Source organism: Chenopodium quinoa, unplaced genomic scaffold (genome assembly GCF_001683475.1).
Source record: "Chenopodium quinoa cultivar QQ74 unplaced genomic scaffold, ASM168347v1, whole genome shotgun sequence".
NCBI classification, from domain to species: domain Eukaryota; kingdom Viridiplantae; phylum Streptophyta; class Magnoliopsida; order Caryophyllales; family Amaranthaceae; genus Chenopodium; species Chenopodium quinoa.
In genome coordinates this window covers 4,273,283-4,285,387 of record NW_018742484.1, presented here as the reverse complement: position 1 = coordinate 4,285,387, position 12,105 = coordinate 4,273,283, and the positions used below count along the sequence as shown (strand labels likewise).

The window sequence follows — 12,105 nt, the reverse complement described above, 5'->3', positions numbered from 1 at the left end:
CCACGCTTTTCAAACCTAACAGACCTTTTCGTAACATTTTTGTAAAAATTAATTTTCCATAATCAATCAATAATGCCTCCTTAGGCGTTCCTAGACTTCCTACATCGTATTAATGAAAATTTATGAAGAAAAAGAAAATTATCAAGTTTGATGTAAAATAATGGGGGATTTTTCTGTGTGGCCGGGGTTATTCGAGTTACTCAGTCAGGGGTTACTTGAGTTACTCCTGACCGAGTAACCCCTCAAGTAACTTCTGATCGAGTAACCCATGATCGAACCCCTCAAGTAACTCCCCTGACTTGAGGTGGGCAGCGTGCCGGGCCACCGCAGGCCGTGCCTCGCCGTGCCTGGTGGTAGCTCATGCCGGGCTGTGCCGTGCCTGCAACTTGGCGGGTTGTGCCGTGTCGGGCCAGGCAGCAGGCCGCACATAATTTTTTTTTTGTGTTTTTTTTTTAAAGTCGATATATATTTTTTTTTAAACAACTTTTAAAATGAGTATATTTAAATAATTTTATTAATTTATGTTTATGTTTTTGTATTATTATTGTTCTTTTTACGATTCTTATATTTATTATTATATAGTTCTTTTACTCTTTATTATTATTTATGTTAAATTTATTATTAATTTATTATTATAGCCGTTTTATGGCTGTTGGAAGCAGCGAAATATAGCTGTTTTGCACAGGCCGTGCTGGAGGGCTGTGCCGGCGGGTCGTCCTGCGGGCCAAATTAACATGCCGCCCACCTTCCCCGTGTCGTGCTTATGCCGATTTTTAAAATTGTGTTCACGGCACGGCGCACTCCTCGGTCACCATGCCGCTAGCGGGCTCGTGCGGGCTGTGCCACCAGCGTGTCATGCTCGTGTCGCCCACGGCCCATGCCCACCTCTACTCTTGACTGAGTAACTCAAGTAACCCCTAATCGAGTAACCCTTGACCGAGTAACCCCTGACCGAACCTTTTAAGTAACCCCTGACCGAGTAACTCGAGTAACCCCTGACTAGGTAACTCGAGTAACCCTGACCGGGTAGCTCGAGTAACCTCTACTCCTGACTGAGTAACCCCTAATCGAGTAACTCGAGTACCCTTGACCGAGTAACCCCTAACTGAACCCTTTAAGTAACCCCTAACCGAGTAACTCGAGTAACCCCTGACCAGATAAGTCGTGTAACCCTGACCGGGTAACTCGAGTAACCCTTGCCACACGGTGTGGCCAGTCACATATAAAAATTTGTCTATTACAATTTTTTGTATGAATTTGGTCTCACCATGTGGCCGAGGTTACTTATAAAGGGTTACTCGTTTGGTCAGTGTTACTTGTAGAGGTTACTTATTCAGGGGTTGTTAGGGGTTACTCGTTTGGTCAGGGGTAAATTATAGGGGTTACTGATTCAAGGGTTACTCGGTTGGTCAAGGGTTACTCTTACACAGAAAACGTGCTAACCGACTGAGTAAGTAACCCTTACACGTAACCCCTGAATAAGTAACTCCTACAAGTAACCCTAAGTAAGTAACCCCTGAGTAAGTAACCCCTACCACACAATGTGGCGAACCAGAAAAGTTATTGAAAAATAATTGGGCTTGCTAATGTAATTCTGTAAAGACAGTATAAATATGATGCAAGATTTCTGAACAATTGTCTATGAACAAACAAGATCAATGAACACTATACTTTGATAAAATGATTTCATGTCCGGCATAATACACCCATCTCCAGATTCTAAAAAATTAACAAATTACTCTGTAACAAACACTGAAGAAAAAAAAAAAACTGCCTATTCAAACAATTTTGCAGTACAGTATAACACTAACTTCATGAGATTCCGGAGCCGAACGAGGGAGAAAAAAGGAAAAAAATTATATGAACTTGGCACATTTACATATGATCTTATTCACCAGAACAAGGTCAGTACAATTTGTTTTTGGGTTTTCACTACGGGATCCTTCTGTTAAGCTATATGCCTTTAGTTATTACTTGAACTCTGCAGAATGTGACTCGAATAAGGTTCTCAGCCCTTCTTTGCATTCTTAAGGTTTCGCACTCTCATGATAAGTTGTTGCCTTTCGCCTTCTACCTCGGCGAATTTGAGACTTATCTCTGAGTACCTTTCTTGCATTTCATTTAATTCAATTTCCATGGATTTGTTCTGTTCCTTTAACAGAATCATCTCTTTCAACAAAACATCAATCTTCTGCTGGTCTCCGGAATCGATGTCTGATGGTTTTTGTCGGCCATCAGATTCTCTTTGACTGTCACTAACAGGTTAGGAAGATAATACATCAGATCATTATAATTATTTAATAACGAACAATCCAGAAAGAAGAAGTCTTTAAACATCATTAATCAAACTACCTGTTTAGCTCCATTTTGTTGGAAGTTTCATCTGAGATGCTTGCTTCTTCAGGCATATTTCCTAAAGTGACTTCTTCAGAATTACAGACTACTTGTATCCCAACAGAAACCTGAGTCATAAACGAACAAAAGTTAGACTTCTGAGTTCAGACCATAAAGAAAGGTATGAAAATTTCCGAGGCTGTCTGGTTAGCATGCAATTCCGAAACAAAGCAAAAATAATGTAATTGATTACGTTTAATTTTTCAAGGCACCGAGCCAGGTTGGACCTCAAACAATCATGTAGCAGTCCCAAGGCTAAAACTCCAGACCTTTGGTTAAGATTGTACTAACTCTCTTAGCAGCTGATCCAAGCATGTGGTTGACAGGTGGTTCATGTTCAATTTTGTGTTTCAATACATGTTCACTCAGCCTGAATATAAAGTCATGTTGCTGAATTAAAATAAATACATAAATTAACAAACCTGTTTTACTTCATCATGTCCGACACCTTGATTACTCTGACTAAGTTCACCCAATCGGATTTCCATTTCCTCGATTTTCTTCTGAAGACTTTTTTCCTTAGTCAGGAACGCATTTGTAGAGGTCTCTAAGGCAGCATCCTTCGACTTAATATGCCCCTGTCATTGCAAAAAGATGTTTTGAATGTATAAAATTGAAAAACACAGGATTTAATATGCATAGTTGTTGATAAGCAGCATACCATGCAATTATGTAATTGTTTGCAATCAAGATAAGCATAATAGATACAGGAAAGGATCTTTACCTCGAGTAATTTTATTCTCTCCTTCAACGTGATTACTTCTTTAGAACCAACCTCTTTAAGATTACGTTCTGATTTCGTATTTTTGGAAGTACCTCTCGGTTTATCTTGAGCTATGGCTCGCCCATTCTCATTAAACTTCTTCTCAACACTCAAAATTGCTTCATCCTTCTTCTTTAGATCAGCTTTGAGTTGGAAAACCTGCTTCCTTAACTTCTCTTTCTCCTTTTCATCCTCGTATAAAGAATGCTGCAAGTTGCCACACTGAGCTTTTAGTTCTTCCACTTCAAATTTCAGACTTGTAATTGCCTGCTCTTTCTCATTCTTGAGATTTCTCAACACAATCAATTCCTCAAGTGACTTTCCAGCCACCTCCTTCACTGAATTGTCGCGTGCAGTATTCTCCCTCTGAACCAGCAGATCTCTTTCTTTGGTCAGTTCTTTCATCTGTTCAGCTAGTGACTTGTTTTCAGATGTTAGTCTCTCTAACTCAGAAGTGTGATCCAACTTCTCAGCTGAAACACTTCTTTGGAGTTCATCACTTTGTTTTATCTGGATTTCCACCTGCTTGGACTTCTCTGCAATTTCCGCCTCCATCTGCTCCACCTGAATTGACTTCATGTTGAGTTGACCGTACAATTCATGCAGTTTTGTTTCATATTCATCTTTCGCTGACTCAAGTTCTTCATGACCCTTCTGAAGCATATCCTGAAGATAGCGATTCTGCTGTCGTAATTCAGTAGCTTCAGTCAACGCTTTGCTAGCAACCTTCTCATTAGCATCAAATGACGACTGCATTTGTGACGACAATCTTTTGAATTCATCTTGAATTCTTGCAGCTGTATTAGCATTTTTCCACCTCATCAATCTCAGGGCTTCTTCTGCTCGGATTGCTCGCTGCTCCTGTTCCACTTTGGCACGTGTAACAGACTCCAGATCAGCTTCAAATCCTTCCGCCTGTTTCTCTATTTCCTCTTCAAGGTTTTGGATATGAGCTTCAAGTTCCTTCACTGAAGCCAAATTATCAGAAGACACTTCAGAATGCCTTTTAAGCTCATTCTCCAGCTTCTTAATGTGTGCTTCAAGCTCGTTCACGGCAGCACTTGAATTGGCTGCACTTTCTTCAGCTTTCAATGCTCTCTGCTCCTGTTCTGTTTTTGCATGAACAAGAGCTTCTATATCAGCTTCATATCTTTGTGCTTGTTTCTCTAGTTCTACCTCCAGATTATAGTTATTAGCTTCAAGCTCTTCTATGGCAGCCGAAGAGCTTGACAAATCTTCTAAATGCTTTTTATGTTCTTTCTTCAACTTCTCTATCACAGTTTCAAGCTCATTTATGATAGCACCAGACTCATTAAGATCAGCTTCTGCTCGGGCAGCTCTCTGCTGCTGTTCCATCCGTGAATGTGAGATATCTTTTATCTCAGTTTCATATTCTTCCGCTTGTTTCTGTAGCCTTTCCTCAAGGCTTGTATTACGAGCTTCAAGATCCTTTATTTCAGCCAAACAATGTGATAGTTCTTCAGAGTTTTCATGAAGTTCATCTTCAAGCTTCTGTATCTGAGCTTCAAGCTCTCTCGCGGCAGTATAAGAACTTGTGCCATCACATTGCATCTTCAGCTGATCTTGGAGATGACTTTGTTCCAATCTAGTATAATATTCATGGTTCTCTTGCTTCAATATCTCATAATCTAGGGCTAGCTGCTCCATCTGTATCTCTAACTCATCTTTATCTCGCCTATACATTTCTATTTCACTACATAGGTCCATCACCTTCTGTTCAAGCAAATATGTCCCTTGTGCATCACTATGCTGCCTTACAAGGTCTTCCAGAGCTTTTTGCGCTTCATCATCGTCACTCTGACTCTTTTGGATACTTTCTTCAATCTCTATCGCACTTTCTCCAGATGTGGATCTGTTTGGTAAATGGGAAACTCCTTTCTCATTCTTCTCCAACATCTCCTCTAAATCTTGCACGGCAAGCATCAGCTCGTTATTTGAGTCCTGTGTCTTCTGCAGCTGGATCCGAAGATTGGCATTCATATCCTTCTCGTAACTGAGCTCTTCCCTGATTAACTCTACAAGAGTCCACGGATCCCCCTGAAACTGAAACTTGCTTTTGACATTCAGATCATCAGAACGTTTACGAGAGGATTTGAGCTTTTCACATTCATCCTTGAGTGCATTTCTCTCCTCTTTCAAGCTGGTGATTTCTCTCAACATGTCCTGTCCCTTTTTACTCTCCTTCACAATTTGCTTTCGCAGAGTTTGCAACTCTAACTCAGACACTTCTGCCCTCCTAGATAAAGCAACAAGGTCAGCTTTGAGCATGTCAGAAGAATCATCCAAACCCATGGGGGACCTCAAACTGGGAAAGAAATCTCTAGGGCTGTTCATTGAATAATCAGTGCTTGAGTCATTGACGGGTACAATGGCCAGATCCCACTGTGTTTTTTGCTCATCTTGATAGCCTGAGCTGTTTGAGGTCTGATCTTTGACAGTGTTAATATTTCTTACTCCAACTTCTCGCGGAGTATTTAATCCAGAGCTGCTATCAGAGCTCGACAATGTGATGTCCGAACCATTGGATCCTCTACGAGTACCATTCAACCCCACTGTGTGTGATACCGTCTTTCTCAAGGGTAGATCCTGCAAACAATCATCCAAAACAATAAGCAAATTTAAAACCAAATAATCATAGTGGTAGCATTACAATGACTTTGTATAAATTGAATGCATTTCTCCAAAAAGCTCTATAGAAAATCACAATGCCAAAGATTAAATCAAAACAAACACCAAATGTGAGACCTTACTTCAATAGGATTCGACATGGCAGCTTGCTCTGCATCGCCATTGCTAAAATGACGTCTCAAGCTCTTATCCTCGTCCTCTTTTACTCTTAAACCATCATTCTCTTCAAGATCTCTGCATACCCTCATACCACATCAACAAAATACCCAAACACGAAAATTCGAAAAGCAAATGCAATACATAGATATCTCAATTCACACCTTTGAACTCTGCCATGATTACTATTCTCCTGTACCCTTTGAATTGAAACCTATCACATTAACCAATCACATTGATAAGAAATCTCAAAAACTCAACATTTCTCAATGATTCAATCACATTCCTTTTAAAAACCAAAATCAATCAATTCTGACTAATTGGCCAAAACCCGGACTGAACATGAGACCGTCTTATACAAGAATTCGCGAAAATGAAAGGTTAAGAAGAGTACTAACATGCAAATAAGAATCCGAATTCGAGTTCTTAAATGGAAATGAAACTGAACAAGCTTTTGTTGCTCCAACATAATCCGCTATATTAACAGAAAACTCTCCCACTAAACTACTTTTTGGTGATCCCTGCTATTTCAATGCCAACAAAAACAACTCATCAACCAATTTTACATCACAATTCATACCAAATATAGAAACCTAACAATCAAACAAAATAAAAATAAAATAAAAAAATCAAACAAAACGTACAGTTAAGATGAGAAAGTAGTAGATTCTCTCTTGAATCTTTCCAGTTTTAGGATCTTGAATCAATTTCACTGTTTCGTAAATTTGATTCTCCCAATAACAACCATTTTCCCTCACCGTCGATTTCTCCAACCTCGCCGTCGGTTTACCATTCTCCGCCGGTACTACCGACACCACCAAACCACTTCCGCCGTACTCAAATATCTAAATATAATTCAAACAAAAAAAAAAAAACCAAACACATTATTAATCGCAACCAATAATAATTATTGGACAATTTGTTATCACCGCCGACACAATTAATTAAAAAAGAAAATCGAGTTACCTGAGTAGCATGGAACTGCAATTTGAAAACAGCAGTGATTTTAGTTCTCTCACTCCTCCACTTAAACATATCTAAATTTTACGGTTGGTTTAACCGGAGCTCAGCCGGATGATTAACGGATCTCCGGCGAGCATTGCCGGAAAACGGTATTAAGAAGACGAGTAGCAAAATCGCATTCCGAGGTTGACTCGGAAGAGAAACTGAGTGAGAGATCGTAGGAATGTGCAGATCTAGAGAGCTAATCTAGTATCTGAATCTCTCTCTTCTATGTATGTAAGGTGGAAGCATGCAACAGTGTTGTTATTGAAAGAAACGACTGACTTCTTAAAATATAAAATCAGAGGTAAAATGACGAAGATGTAGACCTGTTTTAATATTGTAAAACTTTAAGTATTTTTTATATTTCTTTTTATTTTTGGATGGTGAGATTTATTTATTTTATAAATACTCTTCCGTCCACAATTAATCTTCTGTATTTTTTTAGAATGAAAAATAAGGTTAATTATATACTCGTATCGTATCTATCATTTCTTTCCTCCATCCTATAAGGTCTTTATTTTACGCTTTTAGAGTTAATAGAAAGATTATTATGGACAGAGGGAGTATAATTAATAATAGGGTTAATTGTGGTATTAGAGTAATAGTTAGGTGGGGAGAAAGTTATCAGAAGATACAGTAGAGAGTGTAAAGTGGAAATGGTATTAAAAAAAAAGTGGAATATATTAAGAGAGAGAGGGGGTGTGCTTAACGGCAGGGGAACAGTAGTTTGATTACGTAAGAAGGTGATTCTTCCAATGAATTTTTATTGGATTGACTTTGGTGTCTTCTTCTTCTTCTCCTTGTCCAATTTTTGGTTGTGATTAGATTTTGCCCATTTTTTTGGAGCTCCGAGATTAGGGTGGATATAAGACTTGAAATGTCCAAATGGATGTATATTAGATACTGGATATACAATACGAAATCACGAGTATCCGTCGTCAGGTTTTTGATTCCGGATCCGAAACCAATTAGGACTTGTGCGATTGCAGAGCTAGAAACAGAATTCTAGAAACGTTTTTCAAGAAACGCTCCAACTTCTTTCTCCTTTATCTATCTGGAATTCCGTTTTTGGTCACTGACTTGATTATCAGAGGCGTTGTGTGCAAGTGTCCAAGTCGTACGAGAGCTGCATTTCAAATCTGTCTGCCGTGGAATTCCAAAAAAAAAAAAAAAAAAACATATGTTATATTATTAATAGAGCGTGTGAAGCATCACACGAGATATCAATTTAAAAATTGAAATATTTTGGTTGATTTAAATATTATTGCATAGTCTAAATTACAAAATACTAAGTAACAACAAATTATTGGTTTAACAAGTTATTGGTTTAAAAAGGACCAAAAAATGTGATGTGCTTTGTATATGTGCCTCATTCCAACATAACTAATGTATAAGTACGTTTGACTACATTGCTATTTCAATGTGTTTATCTCGGTATACTCTACTTGGTAAAGAAGTGGCTATTGGGAATTGTCATTGTATATTTGTATTAGGTCCACCCTTGAAATCAACTACTCCGTATTTTGTAAGGAATACTCCCTCTATCCTTTTATTTTTGCCCTATTTGATTATCTATGGTCTTATGACACGTGTTAAAACGTTTATATCTTCATTTTCATACGCGTAAAAATTATAAAAAGTTTATATTAATTAAAATTACAATGAGACGAACCAAACAAGATCCCACATAACTATATTTCATTTAGTAGAACAACGGAAATCTATAATTAAAGTTTTCTAAGTTTGACCCATATTGTGGCAGTGGAGCAAAAAAATAGGGATGGAGGGAGTACTACATACGGAGTATCACACACTACTAGAGAGATGCTATACATAAACTTGGTTTATGTGGGGTAGACATAAACTTTTCAATGAGAAATCGACATGCCATTGCTAGCCAAAAAAAAAAAGAGGGAAAATTAGGGCTGGGGGGAAAACTATTTTGGTTTTGGCGCCACAAAGCAAGGTATAGCGGGAGATATAAGTTAGGCGCCAAACATGCATTTAATGCATACTAATCACACTATTGTGTTACTAAACAATTATATTATGATACTAATAAATAAAATTTGTTACTAGAAATTACAATGTCCTGGTCAGAGTCATTAATGAAGAGAGAGGTTTTTTTAAAGAATTGAATAATACATCATTTTATAATGTTTCTTTAATTACAAATCAAAAAATTATTATACAATGAAATTCTTTTTTAAGGCTCTTTCTCAAGACATCCATATCGATATATTTTCAAAAATGTTAGATAGTTGGACAATTTTAACCTTACTATAGCTTCGTATTCTACCTTTATTTTTTACTCCCGATACCAATAAACATCGTTTTGTTATCAAAAATGGATGTAACTTTAAAATAAAGCGACGAAATATAAAAATAACATATCAAAGGGTTACAATAAAATATTGGATTGATGGTTCGTTACAATAAAATATTATAGATAGGGATATAATTAAACCTCTGGTCCAATGATGATGTGGTTTTATTTGGCTTTGTGTTTAATTAAATTGATTAGAAGATTTCTAAATAATCTTCGTTTTATTTATTTATTTATTTCTTACATCTTCATGAGCATTACTAGTATAATCTCATTCCTTAATATTAATATTATATAATTGATTATTACATAGTATTAGACACATTAATTAATCTTGAAATATACAAATATTGACTCTCAAATTATTGTTGCGATATACAAATATTGACTCTCAAATCCATATTTACAATTTAAGGAGTAACTCTTGAAATAGTATGACTTCCTTTAACTACACAAAACTAACTATAAAACTTACATTGAACGATTTAAATTGCTTATTAAAGGAGTACCGTCAAATAGTTAAAATCAATAATATTTGTAATAATTCAAAATTAGTTATAATAAAATTTTTGATACTTTCATTACTTCTTGCAAGGAGATTTCTAAGTAATCTTCATTTACAAAGTAATGAATATTAAATGGAATACTAAAATTAGAGTGCTAAAATCAAGTTGTGAAAGGTTAAAATCAAATAGTAGAAGGTTAAAAATAAAACCAACTAGAATTCAAAAATTAGTTATCGATTACTAATAAATATACCATTTTTTTCAAAACAAAACAAAAAATATAAATAAATGAAGTATAAATAATTATCGATTACTAATAATACCGTTTTATGAAAAATTATAAACTGTATACAAATGAAGTAAAGGTTTTTTACCTAATTTATAACAAAACTTAAATTCAAGTAGTAAAGGTTTAAATTCTAGTTGAAAAGAATTAAAATCAAATAGTGTAGGGTTATTTTACCAATATTAAGATTATGCAAAAATAAATATTTACAAAGTAAGAATAACTCTTCAAATGCTCAATGTTGTTTCAAACATCCAATACTAATGAAAAGACTTGAGTTCGTTAAAGGGCTAAAATGAAGTAATAAAGGGTTAAAATCAAATAGTGGAGGGTTAAGAAAATATCATTTGGAATACAAAAACTATTTATTAGTTACTAATTTAATAAATACTTGTATATCATTTTGACAAAAAAAATATAAATATAAATATGCAAATTAAAAGTTTTAAAATATATTAATAATAAAACTTAAAATTTCGAATCTTTGTTTATTTTTTGTAAGGAGATTTCTAACGACTCTTCATCTTATTTAAGATAAAAAAAATAATCTACATCATTACTAGTATGATCTTATATCATTCCTTAATATTAATATTAGATAATTAATTATATAAGGCACGACAATTATTAATCTTGTAATATACTCCCTTCGTTTCAAAATTATCTTCAAAACTTGTAATGTACATAATTGTATACATACTAGCTCTCGATCAATTGCTATTTTTAAAAATGAAATGATGCTTCTTAATAACAATACAACTACTATTGTGTTTACCAAAAAGTGAAATTATATTCCTTAATATGAACATTTGGTAATAATTGATTTTTAAAAGGCATAATAATTATTAATATTGTAATATACAAATTCTAATACTCGATCAATTATTATACCAAAAAGTGAGATTACGCAAAAATAATCATTTATAAATTAAGTAATAAGGATTGAAATACTTAATGTTTGCATGAATCACCTAATACTACTAAGATAGCACTTGAGTTGATGGGCTAAAACAAAATAGTGAAGGGTTAAAATAAAATGGTGGAGGGTTAAAATAAAATAAAATTGGAATACAAATAATAGTTATCGGTTATTAATAAATATATCATTTTGTCAAAAAAAAATTATAAATACAAAATAAGTAAAAGTTTTAAAGCATAATAATAAAACTTAAAATTTTCGAAACTTTGTTTACTTCTTGTAAGGAAATATTCGAAACTTAGGATTAAAAATGCAAAATAAGTAAAAGTTTGAAAACATATCAACAACCAAAATTACAGGATATTCACCATATTAACATTTTGATACTTTATATTTTTGTAGTATACACCGTCATTATTTACAAACTATAATATAGGTTTTGATACTTATTTAAATATAATAATTGTTGTTACTGTAATATAATTATTGAATAATATTTAAATAACTGTTGTTACTAAAGAAATTACAAACTTACAATCGTTACAAATCGTTTTATTTTTAAGACTTGACCCTTTTTTCCCTTTGTTTTAATCACAATTTTAATCATCATTTAATTGACTCCAAACGTTTCATGGATTGGAAAGCTTGATGTTTGGTTCCAAAATTTCTTATTAATCTGTTATCGAGATAAGTCAAGGAGTTTATTGTGTTGCCATTGTGATTAATCCAGTGTCCATCTTCTATTACTAATCAATAATCTAACTTGAACAAATTTTATACTTTGATGTTTAAAATCTGGAAAAACCTAACAACTGAAGAACATTGGAAATAACGATATTTCCGTTCACATAATATAATACAATACAATTCGATTAAAAAACGATATAGTTGGGATGAAAATACAACATAATTTGTCTTACAACCAATTTGATGATTTGGAAATCAATAAAATGAAGCTAATATATGAATAATATGAAGAAAAAAAATTTTAACATTCCTTTTTTTTTCAAGTTTTGAACATAAGTCATACAAATCAAAAAAAAAAAAAAGTCACAAATTAGATCTAAAACAACCAGGATAAAGAACAACAATTAAAAAAAT

General features: G+C 34.3%; 1 protein-coding gene across 4 annotated transcripts; it reads right to left on the bottom strand.

The window, feature by feature from the left end:
- Nucleotides 1-1,635: 1,635 nt before the first annotated feature.
- LOC110719468 (paramyosin-like) lies at nucleotides 1,636-7,326 on the bottom strand. Of its 4 annotated transcripts, none has more exons than XM_021898420.1 (9): nucleotides 6,929-7,326; nucleotides 6,607-6,807; nucleotides 6,361-6,486; nucleotides 6,127-6,176; nucleotides 5,929-6,040; nucleotides 3,119-5,764; nucleotides 2,817-2,972; nucleotides 2,353-2,462; nucleotides 1,636-2,249 (listed from the first exon to the last, which is right to left on the bottom strand). In XM_021898420.1, the coding sequence occupies exons 1-9, from the start codon at nucleotides 6,995-6,997 to the stop codon at nucleotides 2,009-2,011; spliced, it is 3,711 nt and encodes a 1,236-aa protein (XP_021754112.1). In that variant the 5' UTR covers nucleotides 6,998-7,326; the 3' UTR covers nucleotides 1,636-2,008. The 4 variants fall into 4 exon arrangements, with proteins under 4 accessions (XP_021754112.1, XP_021754110.1, XP_021754111.1 ...); XM_021898418.1 differs by having other exon boundaries at nucleotides 1,636-2,255; nucleotides 6,929-7,322; XM_021898419.1 differs by having other exon boundaries at nucleotides 1,636-2,255; nucleotides 6,361-6,483; nucleotides 6,929-7,320.
- Between the last annotated feature and the right edge of the window lie 4,779 nt (nucleotides 7,327-12,105).